Raw genomic sequence first — 20,665 nt, forward strand, 5'->3', positions numbered from 1 at the left:
CAGTTGAGAAAAATGTACTTCATCAGTTGTATCATAGAAAAGTCAGCAACATAAAGTACTCCAAAATGAAGCCCTATAAACGAAAGATACTACATGAATAAACATTTTTACCACATTACCAAAATATTTACACATACCAAATAATTCTGAATTGAAGCAATGTTGACCGCTGACTTCCTCCACTGCCTCTGATATACTAGGTCAGTATCCAGGCCGTAGGTATGAGCCAAGGCCAAGGCATCCTCGTACTCCTCACTTTCAATCTTCAGATACAAACATGAAGACAGGAAAGTTACATTACTGAATTATCCACAGGATCCCGATGAAGATACAATGCATGATGATAATTCCTTGGACCTATCCAGCATGTTATTAATTCCTGTGCACTGTGGCACCAGAAGCTCACAGACATTTTGAGGAGTAGAAAGATCACGTTTCTTTCAGCACTTTAACAGAAAGATGAGAGACAAAAAGGTGCCAAGCTCTGGTTTCAGAATAAAACAATGGCAAAACCAAGACAACCACGGAACAACTCGACTTCTAGTCCAGAGCTCCTTCCATGACATCGCAAGAACAGCACAATGTAAACACACAGTCTTGGTCACCTTGACCCAAACAAGCCCCTGACTAGAAAGCAAGACTGCATTTCTTCCTTCACCCTCTGTAGACACTGATTTAAACACAGATAAAGGGAGAGCTGAAGGCCACATGAAGGGTAGCAAAGAAACCTGATTAGCCACAAAGTGGATAATCAGTTTAAGTGAATTCAACTTTTATCCATGGTTTGGATTTTGATTACTTGGGTACAAAGATTAGCATTATTTTAAAAAGCTTTATAAGACTGGTATTTTTAAAATATCAATGATCCAACATCCCTCTTGAAATTTTCTCCTTTATTAAAAAATTAGCTTTTTCTCAATAAAAGAAAAGCTTGATGGCTTCAAACTTGGATAGCAATACGCTCCTCTCTCACCTTCCTCTGATAAAGCTCCTCCGGTGTGGTGGAGCGCAAACTCACAAGGCGGTAGATTTTAGTAATGGTTCGTGGGCGTTTCCGTGGTGGTGCAAAGCGTTCCATTTCAGTGACTAAGTAAAGGCCCTGTTTTATGTAATCAAAGTAGCGAGCCTTGGCAGATATTTCGTGATCAGAATCAGAATCCTCTTCTCCTTCATCTTCTTCTCCAGCCCTAGTCTCCAAACGAGATCGTTTGGGGGCAAGTTTAATCTCACACTAAATTGAAAAAGGAGATTTGAAATTAATAGTAAGGAACTAAAAACCACTTTTTAGAATTAATGAAAGAAAAAATATTTCTAAGTCTACTCTGGGTTTGAGTCATTAAATCACCTACGTGATCAAGCTTAACAACGGAACTCAAAGGAAACTTACAGCAAGCATTATATACATCGGTTCCAGAAATACGCACAATATGTTATCAGCTCCAGATATCCTATATTAAGCCTATTTTTTTTTTTTTTCTTTAAGATGGAGTCTCTCTCTGTTGCCCAGGCTGAAGTGTAGTGGCACAATCTCAGCTCACTACAACCTTTGCTTCCCGGATTCAAATGATTCTCCTGCCTCATCCTCCGGAGTAGCTGGGATTGCAGGAAGGCACCACCACACTCAGCCAATTTTTGTACTTTTAGTAGAGACAGAGTTTCACCATGTTGGCCAGGCTGGTCACAAACTCCTGACCTCAAGTGATCCACCTGCCTCAGCCTCCCTAAGTGCAGGGATTACAGATGTGAGCCACTGCACCCAGCCTAAGGCCTGTTTTAATAACAGGTCATTAATATGGTCTTGTACTTATGTACCTGATACTAATCTTAGCGCAATAAGGAAGTTGACAATGTTCATTTCTTTTACTTCTGGTGTTTCTGTACTTGCTGTGAAAAACTCAGATGATTTTTTCTTTTGTCTCTTTAGAGAATCAACATAAAGGTACTTATATTTGCTTTACCAAGAATAGCTCCTCGCCCCCTTATAAAAATGTCCAACAGTTTTGCTAAGTTCTGAGTCTGAAAGCCTGGCAGTTGATAACTTTCATTTCAGACTTAGCAGAGCTGGCTTAGATTTTAAGCCATAATTTTCTTTAAGGCACATCTTTAGACTCAGTAACAAACTTCAGAGTAAAAATTGTGTCAATCTGCATTTCTGAAGTAGAAGCTATTAAAGGTTCTTACCCCTGAAAGACTTAAAATAAAATTTTTAAATGAGCAAAAGGTAACTTTAAAGAACTAGCCTCTATTTTCAAGTCTTCTGTCATGACAAACAAGTTTTCCTTACTAAAATAATCAAAAATTTTAAGTAGCCATGCTTTTGGAAATGGGTTAAAGAGCAATTTTCTTAGGTAGTGATACCATTCTACATTTTAAAATGACTAATCCACAGCAGGGGTGGGGGAATCTATCATTTCAGTGAGGAAGAAATACTTAATAGAGAGCGAAATAACTACAAATTTTCTTCATTCTCTTAAATTGCAAATTTTTTTTCACTAAAAAATGGATTTAATACTGCAACCATTACCTGATTCCAATCATGGATTTTTGTTTTTAAAGACAAGATAATGAGACAATTAAAATAAAAATCAGATATTGAAGTTTTGGTTAAACAGATGACTATTCTCACACAAAAGGGAAAAAGCCTTACCTCCAAACTTAAAAATCCCCCATCATGGGTAGCAGTGACTTGAGGTGATGGTTCAAACCACTCACAGGATTTTCCCAGTAAATTCTTCAAAGTTTTCACTGATGAAACAGTTAAAGCACCAGAACATCGAGCTAAAGTCACTGCACTGTCTGCCCACCAATTGACATCTATCAGTGGGTAAAAGGACTCTTTATCTAAGAAGGGAAAAATAAATCAACACAAATGCATCTGTTAATGTGGTTTAAATTCAATTTTAAAACCAAATTTACCTACATTATTTGGGCCCTAAAGTTATGTTAAATAATAAGAAAAAAAAAAAAAAAGAAAACGTAAGTCATCCTCAAAATTTTACTCTATGAGGTATAAAATGGTAATTCACTTAATGAACACCTGAGTGCCAACAATTTGTCAGTCTAGGTCTAAAGCTCTAAGGATAAAACAGTAAATAAACTAAGATCTTTCATCTCAAGAATATACTCAGGAGAGAGATGTGTCACTACTTTCAACATAAGGTGAAAGGCAGGTGGGTACCACGTGTGCATATATGAAGGTCATGTCATGTTTTTAAAAAATGTACATATATCACTTTCCGACACTGAGAGAAATATACCCTTTAGAAAAATATAAGCTATGTAATAATTTCTGTGCTGATTTCCTCTTAAACTTGTAACTAATCAGAGAGGAAAAAACATTCATGGCTAGCAAAGAATCTTTAGAGATGAAAATGAATTATGGACCAGGTGTGGTGGCTCAGGCCTATAATCCCAGCACTTTGGGAGGCCGAGACGGGTGGATCACAAGGTCAGGAGTTCAAGACCAGCCTGACAAATATGGTGAAGCCCCATCTCTACTAAAAAATACAAAAATTAGCCAGGTGTGGTGGTACACGCCTGTAGTTCCAGCTACTAGGGAGGCTGAGGCAGGAGAATCACTTGAGCCTAAGAGGTGGAGGTTGCAGTGAGCCCAGATTGTGCCACTGCATTCCACCCTGGGTGACAGAGCAAGACTCCATCAAAAAAAAAAAAAAAGAAAGAAAGAAAAGAAATTATGGTTCACCAAACTAAGGTATTCAAAGGGCAATGCCATATGTATTACAATTTAACTGTACATTTTTTAATATCACCTGTTGTATAAAACATATGATATGGCGTAAAAGTAAACCATAAATTTTAAAAAATATTTAAACATTAGACTAAGAAGAGAGAGATTTTTAAATATGGAGTTCAGCACCATGAGACTAACTTATCATTTTAACGAAAATCAAAAGCGTAACAACACTTTTTTCCCATGTAAGCCTAAGGCAATCCATGTAAATAAGGAATTTCAAGAAAATGTGAAAACCAGAGTTCCTGGAGCTTATTACTAAGTGTAAAGTAGGAAGAAAGAGGAGCAAATCACTAAAATCAATTCTAACTTCTGCTTTGACAAAGTATTACTTTTCCTCAAAAATATGTCTGGATGAAGATTTTGGATGATTATTTAAAGCAGCAGATAATTCAACGCATGGAGCCTGATGCATAATATTAATCAATATTTTTAATCTTCTTTAAATGTGAACTAAAAGTAGATATAGATATAGATATAGATATAGATATAGATAGATAGAAAGAGTTATATACTTTTTTTTTTTTAGAGGAAGTCTCACTCTGTTGCCCAGGCTGGAGTGCAGCACAGCTCACTGCAACCTGCACTTCCTGGGTTCAAGAAATTCTCCTGCCTCAGCCTCCTGAGTAGCTGGGATTATAGGTGTGTGCCACCATACCTGGCTAATTTTTCTATTTTTAGTAGAGACGGGGTTTCACCAGGTTGGCCAGGCTGGTCTTTAACTCCTGACCTCAAGTGATCCACCAGCCTCAGCCTCCCAAAGTGCTGGGATTACAATACAGGCATGAGCCACCGTGCCCAGCCTAAAAGCATACTGTAATACAGAGTCTGAACCTTGTAACTATCACTGATTTTACAGAATATACTTAAAAATTCATGGATTTAACTTCGAGAATTTCACCTAAAGAAAAATAACACATAGTCAAAAACTGAAAGTAAAAAAAAAACTCAAAGTAACCCCTACAGGATTTTAAAATATCTCTATTTTAATCTAGCAATCAAATAACAATTATTATTTTTATTTAAATGTAAATCTTTATTTTCTTCTATTTATAAAAGCAATATATGCTTATTGTAAAAAAGAAATTTTTTTTGTAAACGTGGAAATGTATGCAAAGACAAAGAAAGCCCCATCAACCTAACCCTAATTACCTCCCACCTGCAGAGATAACTTTACTCAGTGTTTCTTCTTTGATTAATCTTTTCTGCAATCTCACCCAAGGGCATCTGAAAAGGAGCATGCTTCTAAGCGTTGAATTCAGTGCACCATTTCAATGCTGGCTCCTGGCGGGAGAGCCATCCTGCATACCCTAGGCTCTGACTTAGCTTTTCGGAAAGCCTGACCATCAGAAAATTGGATCTGTTGCCTTGACCCAACTCTATAAAATCTGGATGTTTCTTCCAAAGTGCAGCGTGCAGCAAAAGTAAGTAGAGACATTTTACATCATCCAAAGAACATCTTGTATCATAGTAGGAGTCTCTTAAGGTTTCAATTACCACATTTCATACAACTCACCTTTGATTTTTTTTCTCTTCTCAGTAGAGAGCGTCCAATCAGGATTAAGGTCATCATAGCCTGGCTAAATATGAAAATAATGGCTTCCTGAGTCAACTATGTAAGAAAATTATATGAAAATCAAGAACTGTGGACTTTTTCAAATAAAAAGACGATCCTTTCCCTTGATCTCTCAGTTACAACTGAAATCTATTCCTTGCCATGACATTCTGGAAAAGCAGCGGTTCTTACACTTAAAATGTGCACATGTACATATTACGACTTGATTTGTGAAGAACACAGCATGCATATGAACAATAGGATAGGAAGTATACGATTAATACATATAAAACCAAAATACACTAAAAATTCACTCTATACTCATGCACACATTATGAAGAAACACTGGCCTGAATACAGGTCTTATTGCTGCCACTGGTAAACTAAGCAGCCCCTCCAGGATTTGGTTTTCAAAACTTTGAGACTTGCCTAGGCAACCTCCATGTTACCTCCTAGTCCTTTTTATGACTAAGAATTTACCAGGTAAAAAAATATAACCATGCAGTCCTAAAAATGAATCCATTCATATTGTAATCTTATGGCAACAAGGTGTCACGTTCATCTTTGAGAATATAGCAGCACATCGACATCTCTCAAACATCAATTTGAGAATAAGCCATTAACCGACATCCACTTGGCTTAGTGTTCCTTTCTTATTCTCCGGAATTAAAACAGTATGGAAGAAGAGTAAAAATAATCGTTGGCGTGCTTATTTGAAATCTGATATCTAAGAAAAGTGTAGCTGTATTTAAGTCAAAAAATGTGCTTTTTCATCTAATAATAAACATTCACATGCATGTTTATTATCAATTTTTCAATGGCTCACACTTCAGAGTATACAAATAGATATTTCTTTCCACAGCCTTGAAGAACTTCCTGCTCTCCACTATCGTGGTAAATCACTCAGAGCAGACCCTGAGACCAGAAGACACAGTCTTTAAACTTTATGAGAAAAAAAATTACCATAAAAGGCTAATTATACACCAAGGGAAGAAATGGAGGTCCTGGTTTACTTAATCACAAAAAAAGATGACTAAGTTTCAAAATAATATTTTAAAAAATAAGGTACTTATCATTGAAAACAATCAACTAAACTGCAACTTTATTTGGTCATTTTAAGGCACTTAATGATTTTTCAGTGCCTCCAAATCACCAGTACTACATACTCCGACCACATGCATGCCACCATTTTCTTACGTGGCACATGTACCTTCCTATTACATTTTGGAGTACACAAGGGAAGTATGGAATAAAAAACCTTAGGCCACTCAAAGAACAGTTATGATTCAGGCTTGGGAACATTTACGGACATACAGATGAAAATGAAATTTGACAAGAAATCTCATGGAAATTTCAAAAATAAATAATTCTCACTTGAGAATTCCAAGTGTGCATGTCTTCGTCAAAGCTAACGATAAAAAGGAGCACCATGAACAAGCAGTGCTCGTCCACTAGAACCACAGTCACCTTGGGACTAGACTGCTCTCTGCACGTTGCTTAAATAATGGGCATCTCCTGTCAATCCGATGTTAAACACAAGGTGAAGATGTGTTCTTCTGCATCTAGAACTCTGTCATACTCATCCTTCTATTGCCAGATCCATCACACTGCCTACCTGTCACAGCAGCTAAATGTCGAATGAGTAAAAATGAATCAATCAATCTTTTAAGTAACTGAATTCTAATTAGAATATCTAAACTATAGGAAAATTATCCGATATAGTACTAGGCTTCCTACACCCTCCCAAAAGTGTGATTTCTTCTATTTAGTCAAAACATATTGGGGCCAGGCATGGTGGTTCACGTTTGTAATCCCAGCACTTTGGGAGGCCAAGGCTGGATTGCTGCTTGAGATCAGGAGTTTGAGACTAGCTGGGTGACAGAGCAAGACCTCACTATCTGGGTGACATAGCAAGACCTCTCCCCCCAAAATAAAAATAATTAGTGAGTCATGTTGGCACACTTCTGTAGCCCCAGCCACTCGAGAGGCTGAGGTAGGAGGACCAATAGAGCTCAAGAGTTCAAGGTTGCCGTAAACTCTGATCACACCACTACACTCCAGCCTGGGCAACAAAGCAAGACCCTATGTCTAAAAAAATAAAAACAAATACATGCTGAGACAAAAGGAAAAAATAAAAACAGATGTTGCAGGCTCAAAACTGAAGCACACAGAGAGCTAATAAATGAATATAAATTAATATAATCCAAGATCACATTTGTTAACGACCCAAAGAGAGGTATAGATAAAAATGCCAGGGGTCTTTAAAGTATGAAAACAGAATTTGGGGCATGTGTTTAAGAATGATGAAGGGAATTCAAGAGGTACAAGGAAAGTCTTATGGTGCTATACTTTTAAGATGGGATAAGATTGGGATGTAGAAAATGAATAGAGAAAAACATTCCAGTCTGAAAGCATAGTGTGAACAAAAATACAGAGTTAGGAAAATACAAAGTTTATTCAGAAGAAAAAACTAGAACAGTTTAGCAAGTCCAGGACAGCAGATTTTAATTATCTTGATTTTTGTTTGTTTGGGGATTTTTAGGGGGGTATGTTAATGATATCCTTTTTTATTGAGGTGAACTTCACATAATGTAAAATTAGCCATTCTTACATGAACAATTTAGTGGCACTCAGTACACTCACCATGTGTGCAACCATCGCTTCTACCCACTTCTAAAACATTTCTATCGCTCCAAAGCAAAACCACACACCCATTATGCAGTTACTCCCCTTTCCCCTTCCCCTGGATCCCAGGAACCACCAAGCTGCTTTCTATCTCTATGGATTTACCTATTCTGGATATTTCATATAAATGTAACCATAAAATATGTGACCTTTTGTGTCTAGCATCTTTCAATAATATATAACATTCTCAAGGTCCTTTCACCATTGTAGCGCTTATCAATACTTTGTTCCTTTTAGTGGCTGAATAACATTCTATTGTACGGATATACCACAGTTTGTTTCTCCACATATCTGTTAATGGGCATCTGCATTGTTTCCACCTTTCGGCTGTTGTAGACTGTACTGCTATAAATATGTAGGTGCATGTATTTGAGTATCTGTCTCAAATTCTTTTGGGTATATAACTACCTATGTGTATTCCTTAAAAGTACATAGGAGATCCATGCTAGACATCTGAACTACATTTTTAACTTCACAATACTTGGGAGTTTGATGAAATTATCTGTAGAGTATATTTAAGAAAAAAGCCCAAGTAAAATTCTAAATTTCACCCTGCTTCAGACAGAGATGGCCTGCCAGACCAGCGACCTGACCGTTGTTCTTCCCTGATTTCTAAGGTGACATTCTCACTGTTCCTCTCATAGCACTGAAGCTAGACTCAACTTACCATCCTTCCACCCCAGGGCCTCTATGTGTGAGAAGAATCAGGAGGGGGCCATGCGTCACCACATCTGATACATACTCTATAAACTGGTGCTCTGTGGACAGGATCACCAAACTCCCCACAACTCACAAGAAAGCTCCTGGTACCATGTGAATACATTTCAGGAAGCAACTTCCATGCCACTTCCCCGTATTTGCTGGGGCTCAGAACACAATACTCCATAGTATAACAGCATGGCATGTTGAGTACTTCCAGCTCAGGCAACTGAAAGGGCCTCAGAAACATGGTCTCTCTGACCTTCTCCTGCCTTCCTGTCTCAAGCCCCTCCTTGTCTCCCAAAGCAAGTCATAGAAACCAGAATTATTCTTCCCCGAGGTGCATCACGGAAACTAGAACCCCTCCCTCAAAGGAAGCCATCAAACCTAAAAAGGTCACTCTCTCCCTTCTCCCTTGAAGACCCTTATTCCAGAGGGCTCCTGCCTCATAGTCAGGGAGAAATGTCATACAGAGAGGCCAAAAAGAATCTGGACAGACAGGCTGGCTGGATTTCCCCTTCAGTCTATCATCATCAGGCCATGCCCTTTTGTCCCATCACAATTCTACAAGTCTGTCCATTCTTCATCAAACCCAAGCATAAAAGCAGACAGTTTTCTCTGGGTCTTTATTTCTTTAATTTAGACAGGTTTCTCTCTGTCACCCAGGTTGGAGTGCAGTGGCATGGTCACAGCTCACTACAACCTCGACCTCCTAGGCTGAAGTGATCTCACCTCTGCCTTCGGAGGGGCTGGAAATACAGTCGCACACCACTTTTTACCTTTTGTAGAGACAAAGTCTCACCATGTTGCCCAGGCTGATCCCCAACTCCTGGGCTCAAGCAATCCACCCGCCTAGGCTTCCCAAAGTGCTGGGATTACTGGCATGAGCCACCATGCCCAACCAGAGTCTTCATTTCTGAAATTTCTCGTGTCACGTAAAATGCCTATTAAATAAATGTCATGCTTCTCTTGTTAACCTTCTTTTGTTACAGGAGTGTTGGCTGTGTCCTCTTATGATGGGTTAGGAGAGGTATCACACCTTTCCACTCCAGCAGTTTCTGGCATCCAACGTGGTGAGACATCTGACTTGCTCTGGAACCTACGGACAAAATCCTGTAACAACTGAAAAATGATGAGCAAAGGAAGGTAAGAACTTTTTTGTTTTTTTGTTTTTTAAACAAAATCAGCTTTCTTGGATCTCTGCCTATAGTGGCTGGTCAAGAACAGAAGGTAAAAATTCCTCTTTATATCTTCCTTTCCAAATGCAAGTTAGCAAGGAAAATCACTTGTTTTTAAATAAATTTGTTAGGGTTTTATCTTGATAACCTGTCTTTTGTTATAAGACTGTCAGCTGCAATCCTTATGATGAGTTCAGTAAGGTATCACACCTCTCCACCCAGCATTTTCATGCTACCATATTACTGAAAACAGCCTAATATGCCATCACTTTATACTGCAGCCATAACCCAAAGGAGTATGTTCTAAGAATAGTTATAAGTTTTGCACAGAAAACTTGTTATGGCTATAGCAATGTTTTCTTTAGATTTGAGAATTTTTTTTTTACCACTAGAATCTAAATATAATGAAATCCCTACCACCAACAATATAAAAGCAATCTTTCAAAGGCTTATTCATTCCACAAATATTTATTATTATTTATTGTGTTAAGCCTATGAGAGTCTGTAGATGAAATATATATTCAATGCCTATTCTCAAAGAACTCACAGTCTGGTAGAACTGTGTAAACAGCTGTGGATTTTATGAAGATTAATCACATAAACTGCCAACTTCCCACTTACTCCTCATTGATCTACTTTAGTCCAACACCTACTATGTGTGAAAGAGAAAATAAAATGAAAATGAAAACAGAAGTTTGTATTCCATTTCTAGACCTAAAGAAGTACAAATAGGCAAATACTAAAACTTCTTGAGAGAAAAATTAAGGCTGAAAATAAGATATAAAGCTATAAAAGTAACATATGGGAAATGTTTGAAATGAAAATCACTTAAGCAATTTTACTATATTCCAGACATGAAGAAAATTTAATACTCACAGATTTCTATCCAGATGGATTTTCATATTGACAATGAAAGCCAAAGTATTTAATCAACTCAAAACTGGATATTAGTAAATCGGAACAGGCACTTCCACAACTATCTTTAATCATTAGCTTTTACAGAGAAAATACTCAATCACACAAAGCATATTATAAAAACAAATAGAGCAGCAGATTGCATGAAGAAAGCCCCAAATGAGTTGAATTCACAGTTTTGGTAAAGAGGTTTAAGGCTGTGCTGGGTAGCAGCAACATTAGTTTCTTCTCAGGCAACATTTAAACTAAAATTGTAAGCTGACTATTTTACATATTACTGTATCATCTATTGCAAACTACTTGGTCTGTTCACCTACCTACTTACTACAGCAGCCGTAAAGAGAGCTGCAACTCTGCCCTACCTGGCTGATCCAAGCTCACGTGATTATTCCTAGAGAAATGAAAAAACAGTAGCTGTCTCTGTATTCTTCAAAGCTTGGGCTTTCTCTCTAAAGGATTCCAGTGATGAGTACACACAGACACTTATATATTTGGTAAACAACTAGATTACACCTCTCAGTTATTACTCCTTGCACATTTCTAGGGTCTCTACATAATGAACTGCATGGCTCCAGGGGATGTTATTCATATAAACTTCAAGGTGATATATCTCCCTTGCTTACCATTAATATCAGATGCTAGTAACTGATTTACCCAGATAAAAGGCAATACTTCTAAACGTAAGCACTGTAAGTAAATATTCTGAAAAAAGGGAGTCCTGAATCAAATGGAATCTTGACTCTAACATTTAGTGATCTCAAGTTAGCAAATGTTACCACTCTAACATTTAGTGATCTCATTGTCACTTAACCCATTTATGCCTAGTGTTCCATTATGGGAATGCTAAGCTTGTGGGAGTTATTTATATCCTACGGCTCAAGGCCATGACCAAGGTCTTTCACAAAAAAAACTGGCAACCTTCAGCATACATGGGTTAATACGGTTGTTGTGAGACTAATGAAAACTAAGTCCTGTAAATAGTCTAGCCTTACTGCACAAATACTGTTTATTTCCCATAATCCTTCTCCCCAACACTGTTAGCTTACCTCCATGCCTTTCCTGAGCTTACCTTTTCATAATATGAACATGTCATTTTAATCATTTACTCATAATTTCCCTTGGAAGCCTGTGAATATCTTAAGAGCAGGGACTATGGCACTGTACTTCCTACTCTAGCTCTCAGTAGGGAGCCAACAAAAACTGTATTATTTCACCATTATGTTATCATGTAAATAGAAACAACCCACTCTACTGTACAGTCCTGTTACACATAGGCTTTATTATTCTTACTATAATACACTACATTTTAGTAATTCATATGCTAAAATTCAAATCTAAAACATCCAAGTGATTAATTCCAAGGATACAGGTGAAAGACTCAAAGAAACTACGGCTGCTCAAACTCTTCTTGCTTTATAGAGTTACCACCTTCACCCCAGACCCCACTACATCATAAGTACTCTAGATATCTCTTAGAAAACTAAGGGTTTACTAATGGGAGACTTCCTCAATTATTTATTCTGTTATCTGGAATACACTAACAAGCTCAAGAGTTAAACATATCTGAGAGCTGAAGGAATCTGTATCATATCCACTGAGAAAAAGGATTTATCTCTGTGTTTTTAAATCAAATAGGCCAGGCACGGTGGCTCACACCTGTAATCCCAACACTTTGGGAGGCCGAGGCGGGCAGATCACAAGGTCAGGAGTTCGGGACCAGCTTGGCCAACATGGTGAAACCTTGTCTCTACTAAAAATACAAAAATTAGCCAGACATGGTGGCAGGTGCCTGTAATCTCAGCTACTCGGGAGGCTGAGGCTGAAGAATCACTGGAAACTGGGAGGCAGAGGTTGCAGTGAGCCAAGATCATGCCACTGCACTCCAGCCTGGGCAACAGGGTGAGACTGTCTGTCTCAAAACATAAATAAATAAATAAAATAAGAAGAATCAGTGTAAAAAATTAATAATGATAAAGAGTGGTTACAGTCCTCCTAACCTTTTACTTCTGATCTCTCAAATAATAGGATGCTAGTAAATAACTAATAACGTAAATATTATAGGAAAAAAATGTGTATAGTACACTCTGGCATTCACTAGCCTAATAAGTAAGTATTCTTCCACCTATCTTTTTGTTTTTTTATGTATTTCTTTTCCCACATAGTCATGGAAAGAACATACATATCAGCGTCAGGGAGGTATAAAACCAAATCTCAGCTCTATTGCTTACTTGTTTCACAACCTGAGGACAAAGTGTTCAATAAATAATAAATGTAGTTAGAGTAAATTTTGTGAAAGCTACAAGATGATCATACTCCTGTACCTTCTTCCTACTGAACTATACAAGTCTACAGTTAGCATACGGGAAGAAACCAGAGTGTCTGTGAAGAGCCTGAAGCCTTACAGACACGTTTACAATGGAATGAAGTTTTAGAAAGCAGAGCAGAAAGGGTTACACAAAAGTAGAGAGCAGCAACAGGAGGATCTGGGAGGTAAAGCAAAGCCGCATGACAATCAGACTGAAGGAGATAACAGGTTCACAGAGAAGTATCCACTCTCACCACAACCTTGGGGTTTTAAAGGAAAAAAAAAATTAAATGTCTTCCATGTTCTCAACTTAGGACCAAAATTTCCTTTGAGGTTAAAACTGGCTAGGGTCTCAAAGGGCAGAGTTTGCCCTATCCAGCTAGTCTCCCCATATGCTGAGCAGCAGCAGGAAAGGGAGGGGTGGCAGATCCCAGACTGTGCTGTGATGAACTCTGAACTGGGGAAGGGACAGAGCTGCAGTGAAAATGGTGGTCAGTAGGATCAGCGTCAGTAACTATAGCTAAGCCACTGCACTCTCAGCAAAAGATACCAAGACCTGTACAATCTCTTTGGTAATGGCAATAATGTCCACGGTTTTCAGTTTTGTGAGCCCAAAAATCTGATTTTTTCCAGTTTACTCAGGCATTCAAGAGAAATAATTTATACCACCCACATCAGAAGAAACTGACATATAATCCTAAAAATGTGTAGATTTATAATAAGAGAAACAACTAGCTTGAGAATCAAGTTGCACAGCTCCTCTGATTGACAGATCAATTTAAAAGTCAAAAGCTCTATCCGAGGACTGTTTCAGGAATATGGAATCAAAGCCACATCCACAAAATGGATTCTCAACAACAATGGAAGCTACACAATTCCTCACAAATTATTATTCCAGACTCTCAGGGTATTTGTTCAAAACACTTTTGCTAAGGCATGACAACTTCTAGCCTGAGCGCCTCACTTCCTACTACGCACCCGTTTTTTCAATTTCTGAAGTCCGTCCCTTTTCTGTCCCATTACTTTTCTGACTGCATATTTCAAACTACCAAAATATTTACACTTATTCATTCTCTGGTTTTAAAGTTTATAAGCAGCTTCTACTTTTTTTTAATAGAACCACTATAAAAATCTAATCAATGAATAATATTAATGAGTAAGGAGTAATGAATTATAATAGCATTTATTGGCAACTAATGACCAAAAAAAAAAAAAGACTAACCAGTCAAAAAGTTGAGCATATGCCAATAAGGGCCACAAAAAAAGATGCAATTTACCTTTGCAGGACAAAAAAGGTCTCTAGATTTTCAGTAAACAAAAGAGTACACTAACCAATTTTGCGGTGAATAGCCCTTACGCTAGATGTATAACATACTAGGATACTCACAAGATGAAATATTAAGAGTGCTTCAGAAGTTGATAAATGTTTCCACTAGTTGAATAAAAGTAATTTCAAAAAACAGAAAGCCAGGGGGGAAAATGCCTTCATTATTCCAAGTTTTCACCATTTAGAAAAACACTGCCAAAATGTAAAATTTCCCAAATATAGAGAGAACATCAGGCTCTCTTCTCAAATGAAAGCAGCTGAATACTTTTCATGCATTGATAACCATGAAAAATACAAAGTATCTTTTGGATCAATGATATGAATAATGCTTTATTTTTAATATAGATATAAAACACAGACTTCATGTATTATGCATCAGGAAGTACAGTCATCCCTCGGTACACACAGGCTTCCAGGTATACCAAACTCTACACGTACTCAAGTTCCCCAGAAGACCCTGCCAGGCCCACCTATACAAAAAGTCACCTACCCTATCCACAGATGTGACATTCTGCAAAGACTGTATTTTTGATCATTGGTTGAACAAAATCTACGTACAGGTGGGTCCACGCAGTCCAAACCCATGTCATTAGCCTACACTCCCGGCCTCAGTCAGTTCTTTAACAGCCAGGTGGAAGTTCTGCTGCCTGACATCCCCAGCTAACTACATTAAACAGTTTTGAGAGTTCATCACTTCACCTCTAGAAAGAAGAAATGAGTCAGTTTATCTATAATTTCAGAGCAGAGAGAAAGGCTGCCCTTTTCATTTAGCCACCAAGGCTGTAAGCTGAGGAGCACCTCTGCCACTGAGGACAGATCTAGATCCAAAAAGTGAGAAAGAGTGGCAAACAAGTGGAGACCGTATTAACTTGAAGGTGAATGAAAACTAGGGAGAAAGGATCTTCCTAAAGTTGTGTATAAGACAAAAAAAATAAGAATAGCTAAAACAAATAAATTTAAATCTATGAATCGAGTAAGAAAATATAGAGCCACTTTCTCTTTTCCTCTGTTATTCTGAAAAAAAAAAGCCTTATTAATAATCCTCTTAATTATGACACTGATCCATTCAGGTCTTTCAGGAAATAGGCTCTAATCTGAAAATCTCAAAACCACCCATCAAAGGTGGATATGCCTAGAGGAAAACAGAGTGAGGGAGTAAAAGAAGGAAAATTAATCCCTAAAATGGTAAAATGCAAACTAATCAGAGAATAGAAGGTATATAATGCAAGCTATTTTCAGTTGAGTAATTTCTTTAAACTTTACTCTATTGCAATACATGGCTTTATATGAGCAGAACTTACTTTCCTCTTGTGAACTTAAATTATAATAGACGTCACTAAATAGTGTCACTCTACCTGTCACTACATAACAAGATCATCTAATCCTTAAAACCTATCATTCCAGGACACTAACAAATGAACGAGTTCCATCCTTCTCTGTATCTTAGCTACCCGAATTTGAGTGAAGAGAAGCTAACTCCCTTCAAATAGGCCCCAAATTACTAGTGTGGCAAGATTTGGAAAGAATTGTAACCCTTTTAGGATCTGACCCTCCAAATCCTTGATCATATTAACTTTTGCTGAAATGTTAACAACTGCATTCTGTACTTTTGGAATGACAAAGAGGGAAAAAAATGAAGAGTTTAACAAACGAATTACTCTCTGTATACAAAGTGTACTGCATTACAATTTAAAATGAATCCACAGTATTAATCCATTTTTCATTTCTCCCACTGTACTGATATCATAATTTAAAGGATAGAATAGCTTTGGAATTATGAGAGTAAATAGCTGTGTGCTATAGTAAAATATCAATAAAATAAAATTATCATTGTCAACATTCACCCTTAAGAGGGTATCATTCTAATAATAATCATAACCAAGAAACACACCTGCTCATTTTGACTCCATTCTCCTTGTTGCTTCAGAGATGGAATCGTCCAGATGCTCAGTTTCCCTGAGAAGTGAATGGCTGCCAGGAGCATCCCATCCGGAGAAAGGCTCATCTTAAAAATTCCATCCTAAACAAGAATCATAAGGTCAGGGCAAAGGACGTATCGTTAAACAGAAATAACTCAGAATTAAATGACACTCTGTAGAGGTGCCAAGTTATAAATGATCTTCAATAACTAAGAGTGCCACCAGCTTCATATCATTATAAACATACTTCAGCATAGAGAAAAAGGACTCCTGAATTCAAGGAGTTTGTTTTCTACTTCAGAGGTATAATTTACATATAACCCAAAACCCAAATATGTAAGCATTATAAATATTTCTTCACACATCAATTACCATGAGTTCTCAATACCTTTTAAGGTTGATCTTGATTAGATTTCAATTCACTGAAATTTGGGCCTAGATCCTTATAAGATTCTATATCTACACAGTACCTGAAGTATGCTATATATCATAAATAGGCCAAAAATTCATGCTGTGGAAAAGAAGGAAAGAAGAGAGATAGAGAAAAAGTGCAAGAATGACAGAAACAGAAGAAGACAAAGAGGGAGAAAATGGTCCTTAATTTAAGAACTGAGATGAATGTTTAAGATTTTCTAGATTTGCTGCCAAATTATCCAGTTTAAGAAATCTGTCACTACAGAACAAAGAAATCCTGTAATGACTGATTTCACATAGTCAACCAAAAGGTGCACAAAGGAAGAGTCATCCTTCTAGTCCTTCTTGTCCAAATAACTTCTGTGTCCTTTCCTTTCTCGGATGCCACAAAGCATATCAGCAGAAATCATATGAGCAGAGACATCACCTTCCACTACCTACAATACACTCAGAAGACCCGAACAAACATTAACTGGAAAGCTATTTCCCATTCAGGCATTTATTGAGAACAAGGTACAAGGTAGCCTGCCCATGAAGAATAAAACAGAGACCAGAAAACAGCAACCCACAACCATCTCTCTTCTGATCATTAAGAAAATTTGGCAACACACGGCCCACATCCCCAAATGACAACAGAACTTGGTGACGGATGACCCCTCAGAAGGGTCATAAAGTTTCCAATTAGCCAATGCCTGCACCATTCTCTATTACTGCTCCAGTATCAGGGTCAAGTACTAGCTGCAGGACTGAAAATGAAACATGACTATACTGAAAATCAAAATTATTACACTGATCCAATTCACTAAATTATATTATCAGCCTGGCCTCTGCAGACATTTAAGCCCTCAAGTCTCAAATGACTAAGGTGTCCTAGCCATGAAAAACAGCACAATTTCAGGAGGTCAGGAAGATTGCTGAATGAGTACATAGAATGAAAAGATTAGCATCCTCTAATCGCTTTACTAAAGACTAAATACTTTAACTAGATGTAATAGGTTAATCCCAGAATCCCACAGTTAAATGTAGGACTGAAATACAAATGCTTGAAAAAAGAAAAGCAAGAAAAGCAAAAGTACTTCAAAGCAAAATTTTAAATCTATCACCTCCCTTCCTCTGAGTTGGCATCAGGGAAAGCAGTAGAGGACAAAGGGCCTGACTTCCTCCCTCCTCAACTTTAAAGTCAATAAACTCCATGGTTTTGTATAAGGCAGGCCTCAGAAGCATAGATTTTTACCAGTCAAAAGAATTCTGCCCATCTTTCAGATTTCACAAAGAAAGAGATGAAAGTCCTTAAGGGTACAGACACTTGCCCATGATCATTCAAGTGTGCAGAGCAAAATCTGAACTAAATGCAGATATTTTCAATCCCAATCATGGCCCTTCCATGAGCCATGACTATAGTCCTCACCTGGACCCTGGCCTAGTTTCTAGTAGTCAGAAGCAAGTTCCGCAGGAGAAATTATGGTCAAGTATAATTTATTGTTCTGATCACTTGAATCATTAGTCAAGTGTGATCCATATGGTAATTCTCAGGTATTATAAATGTTCCATTATACAATTCCACTAAAAGTGCTCTGAAAGCAAGAAAAAAGTTTGTGAATCTCTTTAACAACAGCAAAAGTATACTGAATAATTTGACAATAGCAATATGACCAGGAAAGCAATGAATAAATATGTAGTTTTTTAATTTTTAAAAAATTCTTCTCTCCCAGTGGAGTTCAAGACATGCTAACCCAAAATATGTCATGTTAGCATTTGAGCAAACATCAGAAGCAGGAAGGTCACTCTCACCTTCCTCCCACCCTTCCTCCATGAGGCAGGTCATAAAATCTAGATAGGATTTTCTGACCTCCTGCTAAAAGCAAGTCATGATCCTCATTCCAGAGGTGCCCTGACAAAACCCGGAAGAAAAGAACATCCTTATCTCTAAAGACAGAGTCACAGGAAGAATGTGAACATACAGGCTTTGTCAAGTTCCTCCAAGTTTGCTGCTATTAAATTATACTTATCCAATCATGCTTCCACAACTAGCCAGTTTTCTTCTTCAAAACTAGCATTAAAAATACACAGGTCTACCCATTTCTTCGAGTCTCCATTTCCTTAGGAAAGCTCCCATGTCACATAACATTTACAGTAAATACATCAGTATGTTTCTCTTGCTAATCTGTGTTTTGTTGTAGAAGCCTCATCTATGAATCTAAGAAAGGAATGAGAAAAGATACTGTTCCCCCTCTACATTCCCTCGTTTCCTTTCTCAGATCTGGACCAAGTAGACCTAACAGACCTCTACAGAACTCTCCACCCCAAACCCACAGAATACACATTCTTCTCAGCACCACATCGCACTTACTCTAAAACTGACCACATAATTGGAAGGAAATCACTCCTCAGCAAATGCAAAAGATCGGAAATCATAAAAAACAGTCTCTCAGACCACAGTGCAATCAAATTAGAACTCAGTATTAAGAAACTCACTCAAAATTGCACAACTTCATGGAAACTGAACAACCTGCTCCTGAATGACTACTGGATAAATAATGAAATGAAGGCAGAAATAAAGATGTTCTTCAAAACCAATGAGAATAAAGACACAACGTACCAGAATCTCTGGGACACATTTAAAGCAGTGTCTAGAGGAAAATTTATGGCAATAAACGCCCACATGAGAAGCAAGGAAAGATCTAAAACCGACACCCTATCATCACAATTTTAAAAACCAGATGAGTAAAATCAAACAAACTCAAAAGCTAGCAGAAGACAAGAAATAACTAAGAACAGAGCAGAACTGAAGGAGATAGAGACACAGAAAACCCTTCAAAAAAGAATCAATAAATTCAGGAGCTGGTTTTTTGAAAAGATCAACAAAATAGACCACTAGCCAGTCCAATAAAAGAGAGAAGAATCAAATAGATGCAATAAAAAATGATAAAGGGGATATCACCACCAATTCCACAGAAATACAAACTACTACCAGAGATTACTACAAGCAACTCTGCACATAAACCAGTAAATCTAGAAGAAATGGATAAATTCCTGGACACGTATACCCTCCCAAGACTAAACCAGGAAGAAGTTGAATCTCTGAATAAACCAATAACAAGGTCTGAAGTTGAGGCAGCAATTAATAGCCTACCAACCAAAAAGAGTCCAGATCCGGATGAGTTCACAGCCAAATTCTATCAGACATACAAAGAGGAGCTGGTACCATTCCTTCTGAAACTATTCCAAACAATACAAAAAGAGGGAATCCTTCCTAACTCATTTAATGAGACCAACACCATCCTGATACCAAAACCTGCCAGAGACACAACTAAAAAAGAAAATTTCAGGCCAATATCCATGATGAACATCAATGCAAAAATCTTCAATAAAATACTGGCAAACCGAATCCAACAGCACATCAAAAACCTTACCCATCACGACCAAGTTGGCTTCATCCCGGGGATGCAAGGCAGGTTCAACATATGCAAATCTATAAACATAATCCATCACATAAACAGAACCAAAGTAAAAAACCATATGATTATCTCAAGATGCAGAGAGAGGCCTTCGACAAAAACTCTCCATAAACTAGGTATCGATGGAATGTATCTCAAAATAATAAAAGCTATTTACAACAAATCAACAGCCAATATCATACTGAATGGGCAAAAACTAGAAGCATTCCCTTTGAAAACTGACACTAGCCAAGTGTACCCTCTCTTACCATTCCTATTCAACATAGTATTGGAAGTTCTAGCCAGAGCAATCAGGCAAGAAAAAGAAATAAAGGGTATTCAATTAGCAAAAGAGGAAGTCAAATTGTTTCTCTTTGCAGACAACATGATTGTATATTTAGAAGACCCCATCATCTCAGCCCCAAATCTCCTTAAGATGTTAAGTAACTTCAGCAAAGTCTCAGGATACAAAATCAATGT

The 20,665-nt window shown here is 37.6% G+C and overlaps 1 protein-coding gene across 2 annotated transcripts in view; it reads right to left on the reverse strand.

Annotated features, from left to right (window-relative positions):
* The window catches only part of NBAS (NBAS subunit of NRZ tethering complex), a 381,587-nt gene that overhangs the window by 290,998 nt on the left and 69,924 nt on the right, over positions 1 to 20,665 (reverse strand). For both annotated transcript variants that reach the window (XM_017526040.2, XM_017526057.2), the window contains 5 exons: positions 16,307 to 16,435; positions 5,268 to 5,331; positions 2,648 to 2,841; positions 974 to 1,231; positions 138 to 263 (listed from right to left, as the gene is read on the reverse strand). In XM_017526040.2, coding sequence (XP_017381529.1) covers positions 138 to 263; positions 974 to 1,231; positions 2,648 to 2,841; positions 5,268 to 5,331; positions 16,307 to 16,435 — 771 coding nt within the window. The remainder of the gene's footprint in view (positions 1 to 137; positions 264 to 973; positions 1,232 to 2,647; positions 2,842 to 5,267; positions 5,332 to 16,306; positions 16,436 to 20,665) is intronic.

The sequence above is a fragment of the Cebus imitator genome, unplaced genomic scaffold (assembly GCF_001604975.1).
Source record: "Cebus imitator isolate Cc_AM_T3 unplaced genomic scaffold, Cebus_imitator-1.0 Scaffold1, whole genome shotgun sequence".
In the NCBI taxonomy this organism is placed as follows: Eukaryota; Metazoa; Chordata; class Mammalia; order Primates; family Cebidae; genus Cebus; species Cebus imitator.